This window comes from Tachyglossus aculeatus, chromosome X4 (assembly GCF_015852505.1).
Source record: "Tachyglossus aculeatus isolate mTacAcu1 chromosome X4, mTacAcu1.pri, whole genome shotgun sequence".
NCBI lineage: Eukaryota > Metazoa > Chordata > Mammalia > Monotremata > Tachyglossidae > Tachyglossus > Tachyglossus aculeatus.
In genome coordinates, this window is record NC_052098.1 from 1221218 (window position 1) to 1237061 (window position 15844).

Sequence of the window (15844 nt, forward strand, 5' to 3'; positions counted from 1 at the left end):
ACTTTCCTTTTAGCCTGAATACTAACACTGAAACTAATAAAGTACAATACTTCTTTAACAGTGTTGTTTAAGTGTCAGTAATAGAATCAGATGGCCACTCAAGTCTGAATAATTAACTTGTGTGCAAACTCCTAAGAGACCAGAGAATAATTAGTAATACGTAAAAATTATTTTTTGTACTAACAGGTTAGTGATGGAATTTTCAAAGCCTCCGTTTTCATCCAGTGTTTTTATATTGGTTACTAGAGAGGAGTCTCTTCTCATACTCTTGAGTATGTACACCGAGAAATCTAGTGTAAGGAAACTTGAGAAATGTCAGATGATGACAGGAAAACTGCTAATTGATGTTCTTTGATAACAGTAAAGTTTTGGACGTTCTTACCTGATATGTTTTTTTTTTTTTAAAGTAATTAAAATGGACAAGTACAGCGTCAAGCCTAAACACAAAATGATATTCTTTCCAGTGTCACTAACAGTTCGCGGATTGTGAGTCTTCTGGCTCAATTGGAGAAGTTTAATTCAGGTTCTTTGGAGACGGATAATGCCAGAAATGTTACAGCAAAGATTCTTCAATTGACACAAAGTCAAGGTAAGTGGCATTTTCTTTTTATTTTAAACCCACGCATTTTGTATAACAATTGGATTGGCCTATCACTGTCCTCGTTATTTCTGTTAGTGCTTGATATAATTATCTTGATGAGGAGAGTTTTGCCAGGTATGCATGCTGATTAAAAATACTCTAGTTAAAAAATAAAGATTTGAATAATCCTTTTTTTGTTACACAGAAAAGTCAAAATACCTCAGGAAAAGTGGTTTAACATGGGACACGATTTCATCCCTGCGAATTGTGTATCAGTATCGATTTATAAGCAAGGAGGACTGAGGAAACAGTTTTAATATTTGTTCTCCCAGCTACTTAGACTCTGAACCCCAGGCCGGACGGGGACTTTGTCCAACCCAATTAAGTTATATCTTCCCCAGCGCTAAGAATAGTGCTTGTCACAGAGTAAGTGCTTAACAAATAGCATTCAAACAAAAAAGACACAGTAATACAGAACCTCAGTGTTCCATCCTGTGAACATGAATGAGAAGCAGCGTGGCTTAGTGGAAAGAGACCGGGCTTGGGAGTCAGAGAACGTGGGTTCTAATCCTGGCTCTGCCACTTGTCTGCTGTGTGACATTGGGCAAGTCACTTCACTTCTCTATGCCAGTTACCTCATCTGGAAAATGGGGATTAAAAGTGTGAGCCCCACGTGGGGCAACATGATTACCTTGTATCTACTCCAGAGCTTAGAACAGTGCTTGGCACATAGTAAGTGCTTAACAAATGCCATTATTATTATTATTATTATTATTTGAAAACTGGGGGTCATTTGCCAAAGATAGACCAGCGTGGCATACTGCTACCAAGGAAGGAGCAGCTATTTTTGAGCCTAAGTGTCGTAAGGATCGAAAGGCAAGGAGGCAAAAGGGAGAAGTAGTGTGGTCTAGTGGCTAGAGCACGGGCCTGGGAGTCAGAAGGATCTGGATTCTAATCCTGGCTCTGCCACATGTCTGCTGCGTGACCTTGGGCAAGTCACCCAACTTCTCTGGACCTCAGTTACCTCATCTGGAAAATGGGGATTAAGATTGTGAACCCTGTGGGGGGCAGGGACTGTGTCCAAGCTGATGAGCTTTTGTCTACCCCAGCCCTTAGTAATAATAATAATAATGATGGCATTTATTAAGCGCTACTATGTGCAAAGCACTGTTCTGAGTGCTGGGGAGGTTACAAGGTGACAGCTTGTCCCACGGGGGGGCTCACAGTCTTCAACCCCATTTTACAGATGAGGTAACTGAGGCACAGAGAAGTGAAGTGACTTGCCCAAAGTCACACAACTGATAGTTGGTGGAGCCAGTATTAGAACCCATGACCTCTGACTCCAAAGCCCAGGTTCTTTCCACTGAGCCACGCTGCTTCTCTGCTGCTTCCTATGTGCCCAGCACTGTTCTAAGCGCTGGGTTAGATACAAGTTAATCAGGTTAGACACAGTCCCTGTCCCACATGGGCATCCCAGTCTTAATCATGACAACGCAACTCTGGACATCTTTTTTGTGGGCATGATGTGTTCAGGACTATGTGTCCAACATTTGCCTTTTCAGTCACCCATAGACTCATGGGTAAATTTCACTCCTGCTCATCAAAAGCAAAGGAAAACTATCATCTTAAGTGATAAAATCATAGGGCTAGAGGGTCTGCAAGGTCAGGTAGCACCACACGTCTACAAAAATGATGATGATGGCATTTGTTAAGCGCTTACTATGTGCCAAGCACTGTTCTAAGCACTGGGGTAGATACAAGGCAATCAGGTTGTCCCCTGGGGGGCTCACAGTCATCATCCCCATTTTACAGATGAGGTAACTGAGGCACAGAGAAGTGATGTGACTTGCCCAAAGTCACACAGCTGACAAGTGGCGGAGCCGGGATTTGAACCCCTGACCTCTGCCTCCAAAGCCTGTGCTCTTTCCACTAAGCCACGCTGCTTCTAAAAATAAAAAAGAAGTTATGGTATTTGTAAAGCACTAGGTACTCTGTGCCAGGCACTGTACTAAGCACCGAAGTGGATACAGGCAAATAAGGTTGGACGCAGTCCCTGTCCTGCGTGCGCTCACAGTCTTAATCCCCATTTTCCAGATGAGGTAACTGAGGCACAGAGAGTGATGTGACTTGCCCAAAGCCATACAGCAGACAAATTCATTCATTCAATCGTATTTATTGAGCGCTTACTGTGTGCAGAGCACTGTACTAAGCACTTGGGAAGTACAAGTTGGCAACATATAGAGACGATCCCTACCCAACAGCGGGCTTACAGTCTAGAAGGTAGACAAATGGTAGAGCTGGGACTAGAACCCATGACCTTCTGGCTCCCAGGCCCGTGCTCTATCCACTATGCCATGCTGCTGTACCTATGTGCCAAGTACTGAACTAAACTCTGTGGTAGAGACGTGATAATCTGGTGGGACATCGACCTTGTCCTCGTGGGGCTCACAGGCTTAGAGGGAGAGAGAGCCAGGGATCTGATCCCCATTTTCCAGATGAGGGAACTGAGGCCCAGAGTGGTTTAGTGACTGGCCCAAGGTCACACAACAGGCAAATTGCGGAGCCAGGCCAAGAATCCTGGTCTCCTGACTCCCAGTTCACTGCTTCTCAACCTGCTACCTCCCCTGGGACCTAAACCGTTGAAGAGCTTTAGAAATCTAAAATGGTTTTCTCACACAAAGCAATAGACACTTGGGGGCTCCCAGACTGAGCCCCCTTCTTCCTCTCCCCCTCCTTCCTCTCCCCCTCCTCCCCCTCCCCGTCCCCCCCACCTTACCTCCTTCCCCTCCCCACAGCACTTGTATATATGTTTGTACATATTTATTACTGTATTTTACTTGTACATATTTACTATTCTATTTATATTATTTTGTTAATATGTTTTGTTTTGTTGTCTGTCTCCCCCTTCTAGACTCTGAGCCCACTGTTGGGTAGGGACCGTCTCTATATGTTGCCAACTTGTACTTCCCAATCGCTTAGTACAGTGCTCTGCACACAGTAAGCGCTCAATAAAAACGATTGAATGAATGAATGAATTATATAATGATAATAATAATGATGATGGTATTTGTTAAGCGCTTACTCTATGCCAGGCACTGTACCAAGCACTAGGGTGGATTCAAGCAAATCGGGTTAGACACAGTCCCTGTCCCACGTGGGGCTCACAGTCTCAAACCCCATTTTCCAGATGAGGTCACTGAGGCCCAGAGAAGTGAAGTGACTCACCCAAAGTCCCACAGCAGACAAGTGGCGGAGCCGGGATTGGAACCCATGACACCACTTGTAAGCTCCTTGTGGGCAAGGAACATGGCTATTGACTGTGTTCTAATGTCTCCCAAGCACTTAGTACAGTGCTCTGCACACAAGAAGTGCTCAATAAATTAAGTACTCGAGAAGCAGTGTGGCCTTGTGGCACAGATTACTGGGGAAGCAGCAGCTACTTTCCTCCTTTGCCAGCTCATAGATCTTTAATCAGATGAGAGAAAAACAGACCTATCTTTGCAGCATGGAGCTGTAGCCATTAGGAGCCGGGTTGAGCTCTAAAAATAATAATAATTAATAATAATAATTATGGTATTTGTTATGTGCTTAACTCTGTGTCAGGCACTGTACTAAGCGTTGGGGTGTATACAAGCAGATCGGGTTGGACACAGTCCCTGTCCCATGTGGGGCTCACAGTCTCAATCCCCATTTTCCAGATGAGGTAACTGAGGCCCAGAGAAGTGAAGTGACTTGCCCCAGGTCACACAGCAGATAAGTGGCAGAGCCTTGTGTCCTTCGTGTCTTGGAAGAATGGGGGATTAGGGGCCTAAAGGAGTACTCCCAGGCCTGGGCTCTAGCCACTAGGCAACGCTGCCTCTCGGGCCAGGAAACGTCTACCAACTCCGTCATATTGTCCTCTCCCAAGTACTTAGTGCTGTGCCCTGCACACAGTAAGTGCTCAATAAATACTGTGGACTGATTATGTGAGACAAAATTTATTCATTCAATCATTTATTGAATGCTTACTGCGTGCAGAACACTGTACTAAGCGCTTGGAAAGTCAATTCAGCAATAAAGAGAGACAATCCCTCTGCCTCTGAATCCCAAGGAGGTGGAAAGGGGCAAAGGTTTAGGTATCTGGGGATTTTTCAGTCCCCAAGAAAACAAAGAGGGGCAATCCTGAGATGCATAGAGAAGCAGCGTGGTTTAGTGGAAAGAGGATGGGCTTGGTTGTCAGAGGTCGTGGGTTCTAATCCTGGCTCTGTCACTTATCAGCTGTGTTACTTTGGACAAGTCACTTCACTTCTCTGGGCCTCAGTTACCTCATCTGTCAAATGGGGATTAAGACTGTGAGCCCCACGTGGGACAACCTGATTACCTTGTATCTACCCCAGTGCTTAGAACAGTGCTTGGCACATAGTAAGTGCTTAACAAATACCATCATCATTATTATTATGCTGGGCTGCTCCCCAACTGCATTTATTCAGTCATATTTATTGAGCGCTTACTATGTGCAAAGCACTGTACTAAGCGCTTGGGAGAGTACACTATAACAACAGACACATTCCTGCCCACAGTGAGCTCACAGTCTAGAGAGGGAGACAGACATCAATATACGTGAATGAATAAATAGATAAATAAGTAAATAAATAAAGACCCAACTGTTACCTGCCTGGATTTGAGAGGAGATGGAGAACCCTCCTCAGCAAAGACTTTTGGGCTCCCTTCTCTCCTTCTACTGCCCAGCCCGCAACCTCCGCTCCTCCACCGCTAATCTCCTCACTGTACCTCGTTCTCGCCTGTCCCGCCGTCGACCCCCGGCCCACATCATCCCCCGGGCCTGGAATGCCCTCCCTCTGCCCCTCCGCCAAGCTAGCTCTCTTCCTCCCTTCAAGGCCCTGCTGAGAGCTCACCTCCTCCAGGAGGCCTTCCCAGACTGAGCCCCTTCCTTCCTCTCCCCCTCGTCCCCCTCTCCATCCCCCCATCTTACCTCCTTCCCTTCCCCACAGCACCTGTATATATGTATATATGGTTGTACATATTTATTACTCTATTTATTTATTTATTTATTTATTTTTTTACTTGTACATTTCTATCCTATTTATTTTATTTTTTTGGTATGTTTGGTTCTGTTCTCTGTCTCCCCCTTTTAGACTGTGAGCCCACTGTTGGGTAGGGACTGTCTCTATGTGTTGCCAATTTGTACTTCCCAAGCGCTTAGTACAGTGCTCTGCACATAGTAAGCGCTCAATAAATACGATTGATTGATTGATTGATTTTAGGTAAATAGTATAATAATTATAGTATTTGTTAAGACCTTACTTTGTGCCAAGCACTGTATGTTCTAGTGGAAAGAGCCCAGGCCTGGGTGCCAGAGGACTTGGGTTCTAATCCCAGCTCCACCCACTTATCTGCCGGGCAACCTTGGGATATCACTTTGTTCATTCATTCATTTTAATTACATTTATTGAGCACTTACTGTGTGCAGAGCACTGTACTAAGCGCTTGGGAAGTACAAATCAGCAACATATAGAGATGGTCCCTACCCAAAAACGGGCTCACTTTACTTCTCTGGATCTCAGTTCCCTCACCTGCAAAATGGCGATTCATTCATGCGTTCATTGTCGTGTTTATTGAGCGCTTACTGTGTGCAGAGCACTGTACTAAGCGCTTGGGAAGTATAAGTCGGTAACATAGAGACGGTCCCTACCCAGCAACGGGTTCACAGTCTAGAAGGGGGAGACAGACAACAAAACATGATTCAGTCCCTGTTTCCTCCTACTTAGACCATGAAGCCCCATATAGGACCTGATGATTTTGTATCTAGGTCAGAGCTTAGTACAGTGCTTGGCATGTTGTAAGCGTTTAGCAAATACCACAGTTATTATTTTCATTGATTTGGGGTGGAAGGCAGCTTGGTGCAATGGAAAGAGCCCAGGGCAGGGACCTGGGGGACTGGGTTCTAGTACCAGAAACAGCGTGGCTCATTGGAAAGAGCACGGGCTTTGGAGTCAGAAGTCATGGGTTCAAATCCCAGCTCCTCCAGTTGTCAGCTGTGTGACTTTGGGCGAGTCACTTAACTTCTCTGGGCCTCATTTACCTCATCTGGAAAATGGGGATGAAGACTGTGAGCCCCCTGTGGGACAACCTGATCACCTTGTAATCTCCCCAGCGCTTAGAACAGTGCTTTGCACATAGTAAGTGCTTAATAAATGCTATCATTATTACCAGTTCTGCCCACTGCTTGCTGAGTGGTCTTGGGCAAGTCACTTAACCTTTCTGGGCCTCAGTTTCCTCATCTGCAAAATGGAGTCAATAATTCTCTTGCCTCTGCCTTGTTTTCCTCACAAGGATGCTGTGAAGATAAAATGAGATAGTTAATGTGAAAGCAGGGAATGAAGAGATGCCTGTATATCAACCAAATAACACAGAATTTCAGTGAAATTTTAGGGTTCATGTCCCACTAAATACAACAGATTTATAATACTTTTCTCTTTTCCCCATACCTTCCTATGGGGGCATTTTTGAAGATTTATTTGGCAGCTGTATTGATGTTGAATGTAATCTTTTTTTTTCCTCCAAGAAACTTAGGTGAGCTCCATTTCTTAAAGATGTTAGTGTGTAGTGTTAAATTTGAAGAAGGAATAGCCCTTGAGGATCGAGTGCCAGTTGCATTTAAATTTGTTTTAAATTATCCTTTGTGGTAGATACTGACAACATTTTCCATTAGGTTTTCGCTCATGGTTTACTGTTCATTTAAGCGTGAAAAATATAACCCATTTTCTTTTAAGTGACAATTTTGCTATTAATGATTTTTGCTTTCATTTGTGAAAATCATTTCCAATTTCAATTCTCCTAAGCATTAGCAAGATGGCAGCAAAGAGCAGAGATTTGCAGTTTTGCGGTTCCGCGATTCTACCAAGGGTGAATGCTTTCTGTAAAATTAAATTAATTGGCCCGCCACACATGGATATATGCCGAAGAGGGAGTTTTGACATTTTCTCATCTCCTAGGAGATGCTAGAAACGACCCGTAGCTTTGCCCTAAGACATTAGCCCCAGCAAATGGCTACAGGCCGTTAGATGCAGCAACTAATCGTAGCAACTGGTTAAAACCTCCAGGCTGCGGCATCACCCCTTACATCCTATAATTATTATAATTGTGGAATTTGAGCACTTACTGTGTTCCAATCACTGTACCAAGTCCTGGGGTAGATGCGAGGTATTCGTGTAGATTCCCTGTCCCACATGGGGCTCTTAGTCTAAAGGGGAGTGAAAACAGGGTTTGGACCCCCGTTTTGCAGTTGAGGAAACTGCGGCCCAGAAAAGTGAAGTGACTTGCCCAAGGTCACACAGCAGGCAAGCGATAGAGCTGGGATTAGAACTCAAGTCCCCCAAGGCCCAGGCCTATGCTCTTTCCACTAGGCCATATGGCTTCTCTGTTCTGGCCTGTGGCAGTTGTGAGAATCTTTGGCTCTCCAGGGCCTTAGCCTTGACTTAACCTTTCTGGGCTTCAGTTTCCTTATCTGGAAAATGGGGTTTCAATACCTGTTCTCTCTCCCATTTTGAATGTGAGCCCCATGTGGGACAGGGACTCTGTCTGACCTGATTAACTTGTATCTACCCTAGTGCTTAGAACAGGGCTTGACACATAGTTAGTCCTTCACCAATACCCCAGGTATTATTATAATTATTACTACCTTGCTTGATACTCCTCACCCATTGCCCAGAAGCAGCAGGGTGTAGTGGATAGAGCCATGGGCCTGGGAGTCATAAGGTCATGGGTGCTAATCCCGGATCCACTACATATCTGCAGTGTGGCCTTGGGCAAGTCACTTCACTTCTCTGATCCTCAGTTACCTCATCAGTAAAATGGGGATTGAGACTGTGAGCCCGTTGTTGGGTAGGGACCATCTCTATGTTGCCAATTTGTACTTCCGAAGCGCTTAGTACAGTGCTCTGCACAGTAAGCGCTCAATAAATACGATTGAATGAATGAATGACAGGGACTGTGTCCAACCTTGTCCTCCACTTGTCAGCCGTGTGACTTTGGGCAAGTCACTCAACTTCTCTATGCCTCAGTTATCTCATCTGTAAAATGGGGATTAAGACTGTGAGCCCCAAGTGGGACAATCTGGTAACCTTGTATCTACCCCAGCGCTTAGAACAGTGCTTGGCATATGGTAAGCTCTTGACAAATACCATTATTATTATTAATAACCTGATTTGTTTGTACCCACCCCAGCGCTTAGTACAGTGCTTGGCACATAGTAAGCACTTAACAAATACCGCAAGTTGTTATTATTATTATTTTTATTATTATTACCCTTGCCTGTCCCACTGCATGGCATGACCCACTACACCCCTCACTCTTCTGAACTAACAGTTCTAACCATGAAAATGCGACCATCACCCTCGCAGTCTATTCAATTCATAAGGCGCATGATCCGAACATGGGGAAAAGACTGGAAAACAGGTGGAAGTGAAGTGACTTGCCTAAAGTCACATAGCAGACAGGTGGCAGAGCTGGGATCAGAACCCAGGCCCTCTGACTCCCAGGCCTGGGCTCCTTCCAGTAGAGCTTAGTCAGTGAGACGTGCAGGTGTGCAGGCAAATGCTGCCATAAGCACTTTCTCCTCCGTGCCTTTCAGAGGGCTCTGATAGTGCCTTCCCAGTTCTGTTTTTTGATTTAGTTTTTCCCCCCTCCCACCATGTCAACCAATCAATCAATGGTATTTATCGAACTCTTACTGGAGAGTCCAATCCAAGAGTATCGAGTGGTTCGATGGATTGATTGAGTGCTGAGGGAGGTGGGACTTGCTGTGAAGCTCCACAGGCAGGAGGACGTTGCCTGCGGGGAGAGGACAGGGGATGTGAGCGAGCGCTTTCCTTCAAAATGGCGGCGGGTGTGGCTTAATCTGGAGCCGACCCCGCAGCAGGGGTGGGGAGGGGCTGGAAACCCAGCCTGAGCACCTGTTGCCAGGCCTCTCCTTACCTTCCCACCCAAACCCTGTCCTCCCCCTGACCTTCCCATCCCTGTAGATGGCACCATTCATTTGTTCATTCAATCATATTTATTTTGCGCTTACTGTGTGCAGAGCACTGTACTAAGCACTTGGAAAGTACAATTCGGCAACAGATAGAGGCAATTCCTACCCAACAACGGGCTCACAGTCTAGAAGCGGGGAGACAGACAACAAAATAAAACAAAGCAAGGAAACAGGCACCACCCTCCTTCCCATCTTACAAGCCCGGAACCTTGGCGTTATCCTTGACTTCTCTCTCTTATTCAACCCACATAGTCAATCCATTACTAAATCCTGTTGGTCCCACCTTCACAACATGGCTAAAATCCACCGTCTCCTCTCCATCCAAACTGCTACCATTTTAATCCCGTCACTCATCCTCTCCCACCTGGATTACTGCATCGGCCTCCTTGCTGACCTCCCAGCCTCCTGTCTTTCCCCTCTCCAGTCCATATTTCACTCTGCTGCCCCAATCATTTTCCTACAGAAACGTTCAGGGCATGTTTCCCCACTCCTCAAGAAACTCCAGTGGTTGCCTATCCACCTCTGCATCAAACAAAAATTCCTCACCATCGGCTTTAAAGCACTCCATCAACTTGCCCCCTTCTCCCTCATTACTCTCCTACTACAACCAGCTTGCAAACTTCTCTCCTAATGCTAACCTTCTCACCGGGACTTCATCTCATCTCTCTCACCGCTGACCCCTCTCCCACGTCCTGCCTCTGGCCTGTAACGCCCTTCCTCCTCAACTCTGACAGACAATTACTCCCCCCCCCCCCCCCCCCCCCCCACAAAGCCTTATTGAGGGCATGTCTCCTTCAGGAGGCCTTTCTTGACTAAACCCCCCTTTCCTCTTCTCCCACTCCTTTTTTCATTGCCCTGACTTGCTCCCTGTATTCATCGCCCCACAGCACTCTTGTACGTATCTGTAAAAAAAAATGGGGATTAAGATTGTGAACCTGTTGTGGGACAGGGACTGTTGTCCAACCCGATTAGCTTATATCTACCCCAGCTCTTAGCCTGGCACATAGTAAGCGCTTAACGGATACCACAGTGATTATTTTTGTCAGCCCAGGTTCTGGAGCGAGGAAGTGCTTTTTCCCTCCACTTAAAGTAGAGAAGAGATGCAAACTCGATGTAGGGTAGGGATTGTCTCTATTTGTTGCTGAATTGTACTTTCCAAGCGCTTAGTACAGTGCTCTGCACACAGTAAGCGCTCAATAAATACGATTGAATGAATGAATGAACAAATACCCCAGCTCCTCGGGAGGTTTCGTGCCGCCCGAGGTCCGTCTCCCCATGGGAGGGCTGAGGAGATGAAACGAGAAGCCTCCTCGTTGTTTTCTTTTTCTTTCCGAAACCGATAAAAAATAAATCCCCCGAGGCCAGCAGCAGTCTGAGGCACGGGAGACTACAAGACAGGGGAGCACTTTGGCCACTGCCCCCCACGCTGGGGGTGGGCACTCTGCACTTAGTAAGAGCTCGATAAATCCAATCCACTGACCTCCCCTCACCCCCAACCCCCAGACCAATTCGTAAATTCCTCTTAGGCCAATCACACCCTCTGCAATGGTCCTAATCGACATATCAAGATGGCTTCCTGAATTGGTGGTTTTTATTGAGCGCTTACCACGCCATATAGCAGGCACAATTTGATTTCTTGATAGAAATCTAGAGTCGTTTTTATTTTTCCAGCGTTTGATTGGAAAAATTGGTAACACTGCAGGCTGTAGAACCCTTTGCTCTGTTAATCTCCCTTCCTTCTTTGGGATTCAGAATGCATGGCCAAGGTTTTGCCTTCTTGCCAGCTGAGATTGGCTGCAATTTAGGGGTACGGGAAAAATGAGAGGCAACCACAAGAAGAGAGGAAATACAATTGTCATTTTTTTTCCATATAGATGAGACCCAGATTTGATTTTAAACTTGAGGTGGTGCAGGGGGTGGGGTGGGAAGCAAGTGAAGCAGAAGCATTTTGGGGGTTTCAAAGTCAATTTCAAGGACCTTTGCCAACCATCCCTCCAAATCCCCCAAATGACTTCTTATGTTTGCTATAGATCTTTCAAAGGATCTGCTAAGCAAGCAGATATTTCAGACACTTATCTTCTATTTTTAACTAAAGAATTTGAATCAAGCCTTCTTTCCTGCAAAGTTTTACTGCCATTTGGCCCTGCACCAAGTGGAAATTGCAACTTTTCAAATGAGCAAGCATCTGTACTATACATAGAAAATCAAGCTGTATTCTTGCCTTCTCTACTTCATTGTTTTGAAGTGCTGTGATTGAACATTCATAACATAAATATTCGTGCTTTCATTCAACGCCAAAATAATAAGAGCCTGATTGTCTTGAGCTGCAATAAACATGCATTTTAAGGGCAGTAAACTTTTTATTTTCTGGTGTGTCGAGGTAACATAATATGGAGAGCGGTACTGCTCTACATACTGAAATAGATTCTTATGTCAGAACTGCTTCCCTTAGCCTTTGTCCTTGGCTGCTTCCCTTCTGGGCCCAGAACTATTTCCAGAGGTAGGAGATTGCCGATATAGTCCCTCCCTCACCCCTCCATGGTATTTGTTAAGCGCTTTCTATGTGCCAAGCACTCTCCTGAGTGCTGTGGTAGATACAAGAAAATCAGATGCTGCCTAGGTCATTTTTTTACAAAACAGTTCGTTCCCGGTTTCCCTGCTCCTCTAGAATCTCCAGTGATTGTCCATCCACATCCTGCCTCTGACCTGGAACACCCTCCCTCTTCATATTTGACAGATGATCACTCTCCCCATCTTCCAAGCCTTATTAAAAGCACCTCTCCTCCAAGAGGCCTTCCCTGACTTAGCCCTCATCTCCTCTTTAATGTCTGTCTCCCCCTCTAGACCGTAAGCTCATCCTGGGCAGGGAACATGTCTACCAGCTCTGTTATATTGTATTTTCCCAAGCCCTTAGTACAGTTCTCTGCACACAGCAAGTATTCAATAAATATGATAGGGTGGAACGAATTTGTCCGGAAATAATCAACTTAGTAATGCAATGTACAAATATATGTATATTCATGTATATATAGATAGCAGCGAGATTTAGTGGAACGAGCACGGGCTTTGGAGTCAGAGGTCATGGGTTCAAACCCCGGCTCCACCACATGTCTGCTGTGTGACATTGAGCAAGTCACTTAATTTCTCTGAGCCTCAGTTACCTCATCTGTAAAATGGGGATTAAGACTGTGAGCCCCATGTGGGACAACCTGATCACCTTGTATTCCCTCCCAGCACTTAGAACAGTGCTTTGCACATAGTAAGCACTTAACAAATGCTATTATTATTATTATTATTATTGTTATTATAGGCAATTATATAGAAATAAATATGTACCAAATGTGGCTATAGGGTTGGTATGATCGGCAGTATTGGGATTTATTCATGGAAGATTTCCCGAATGAGATGGGATTTTAGGCGTGCTTTGCCGGTGAGGTCCAGCAGATTTGGGGAGAGAGGAAGATGGTCTAGCATGAAGCAGTGTTGCCTAGTGGGTAGAGCACCGACCTGGGCGTCAGAGGACTTGCCTTCTAATCCTGGCTCCACCACTTGTCTGCTGTGTGGCCTTGGGCAAGTCACTTTACTTCTCTGGGCCTAGTTCCCTCATATGTAACATAGAGATGACGACAGTGAGCCCCATGTGGGTCAATGTCTGTGCTCAACCTCATTATCTTGTATCTACCCCAGTGCCTGGCACACAGTGAGCGCTTAATAAATACTTTCATTCTTCTTCTCCTCCTCCTCCTCTTTCTCCTCCTCCTCCTCCTCTTTCTCCTCCTCCTCCTCCTCCTCCTCTTCTTTGCAGGGGGATGGAGGTGGGTGAATAGAGAGAGGTGTGCACATAGAGGGTGAGCTTGGGAAGAGCAAAGTGTGAGCTAGTGAGTAGTGGCTGAAGAGACCAAGTATGTGAGGTGGAAAGAGTTGTAAGGGAGACCTGTAAGATAGGTCTTTCAGCAAATGAATCAGTCATATTTATCGAGTGCTTACTGTGTGCAGGGAACTGTACTAAGCACTTGGGAGAGTACAATAGAATAATATAACAGATACATTCCCTGCCCACAACGAGCTTAATAATAGAATAATAGTGGTGGCACTTGTTAAGCGCTTACCGTGTGCCAGGCACTGTACTAAGCGCTGGGGAAGATACAAACAAATCAGGTTGGACACAGTCCCAGTCCCACATGGGGCTCATAATCATCATCATGAGAAGCAGCATGGCTCAGTGGAAAGAGCACGGGCTTGGGAGTCAGAGGTCATGGGTTCAAATTCCTGCTCTGCCATTTGTCAGCTGTGTGACTTTGGGCAAGTCACTTCACTTCTCTGGGCCTCAGTTACCTCATCTGTAAAATGGGGATTAAGACTGTGAGCCCCACGTGGGACAACCTGATCACCTTGTATCCTCCCCAGCGCTTAGAACAGTGCTTTGCACATACTAAGCGCTTAACAAATGCCATTATTATTATTATCATCCCAGAGAGGGAACTGAGGCCCAGAGAAGTGAAGTGACTTGCCCAAGGTCAAACAGTAGACAGGTGGCAGAACCAGGATTCGAACCCAGGTCCTTCTGGCTCCCGGGCCCGGGCTCGATCCACTAGGCCACACTGCTAGAGGGCGCTTAAGGTCTAGAGGGAATGAGAGTTGGGTACAACAACGATGGTATTTGTTAAGTGCTTACTATGTGCCAAATACTGTTCTAAGCACTGAACAGGGTACCAGGATGGAGTGTGAGTAAAGGTGGAAAGAAACAGCGGGGGCAGGGAAGAGGCGCCGTGTAAAATTGTATCGAAAGTAATAGACTGAACATGGAAGGTAAATGACAGAGGGAATCAAAGATAACACCGAGTTTGTGAACTGGTGGGACAGGACAGTGGGGTTGACAACAGCGTTGGGAAAGTTGAGGAAACGCTTTAGGAAAAAAGATGAGACAGAGGCCTACAAAATAGCATTATTCCAAATACTTACACAGAGGTATCACTTTCCCCTTAGTCCAAGGAAAATTTGACATGTTCCCTGAGTGTTCAGGAGAAAATGAATGCTTCCATTTCAGGAAACTGAAGCAAAATATTGTTCTCAAGTTGTAAGAAAAATATTATTCTCTAACTTGCAGAAAAAACAAGAAAAGAAATGACTGCCAAAGGATCTAATGGTGTGGAAGTACTTCTAGCAACATTAGAGGTAAAGAATTTTAATTTGGGAGTGATATTTTGAAGGTAGTATTTAGTGTATTTGCATATACGTATGTATATATATCCACTAGACCATAAGAAATAGTAAGTAGAGTATACAGAACAATTAAGTGCTGCATAATATTTCCTCTTATTTTTTTTTGTTCCCCAAGTAAGAAAATAATTCTTTTTTGGTCTGCGATCTTGACCTAGAGGTGAAATGAAAAAAGGATAAGTTTAACTTAAGCCTTTTAGGCCATTATTAGAACTGCATGGTGCAAGGACCATATTAAGTTGTAAATGAATCCTCTGCCTTTTTGTTATTGTATAACTCTGAATGATTGAAGCCATAACATTTAAATGTGGCATGACTGCAATTCTAATCAAGGAGTAAAATGAAACCATATCTTGAAAAAATAAATGGAGCATTTAAAAAGTCATGAAGATTCAAAACAGTGCTCATTAAAGTGCTGTGTTATGAAGTGGTTCTGTTCGGGAGTGACTTGCCTTAAATCTAGATTATTAATCACATTTATTAAGAGCTTACTGTGTGCCAAGCACTGTACTAAGTGCTTGGATTATTATGAATACATAATTGGTTTTCTATATTCATGGAAGTAATTTAGGAAAGTCAGCAGAGGGTGCGTCCAGAATTAGGGTTGTGTAATAATAGTGTAATAATAATAATAATAATATGTGTAATAATAGTATGTCAATGATCATGACATTAGGTGCTGGATCTCTTCTTGTGGAAAAAAAACAAACTCAAAAACTATGTGTGTGTATCTATATCACCTATATCTATATCATCTATATCTAACTATATCTCTATCTATATGATATCTCTATATATGATATATATATCTCAACCACATATATATCTACACTTGCTCTAAACTTTGTAAACTTCCTCTCTTATAACTTGCTAGAAAGAGCAGTAGGGATGTAGATTGTAAGCTTGTTGTGGGCAGGGAACATATCTACCAACTCTGTTATATTGGACTGTCCCAAGCGCTTAGTACAGTGCTCTGCACACACTAAGTGCTCAGTAAATAGGATTGATTGAAC

The 15844-nt window shown here is 44.6% G+C and overlaps 1 protein-coding gene across 7 annotated transcripts in view; it reads left to right on the top strand.

The window, feature by feature from the left end:
* Window positions 1–15844, top strand: part of AGTPBP1 (ATP/GTP binding protein 1) — a 206716-nt gene that overhangs the window by 77782 nt on the left and 113090 nt on the right. For all 7 annotated transcript variants that reach the window (XR_005456615.1, XM_038769831.1, XM_038769830.1 and 4 more), the window contains 2 exons: window positions 465–589; window positions 14719–14786. Coding sequence is in view for 6 of the 7 variants with exons in the window: in XM_038769831.1 (XP_038625759.1) it covers window positions 465–589; window positions 14719–14786 (193 nt within the window). In the remaining variant the exon portion in view is untranslated. The remainder of the gene's footprint in view (window positions 1–464; window positions 590–14718; window positions 14787–15844) is intronic.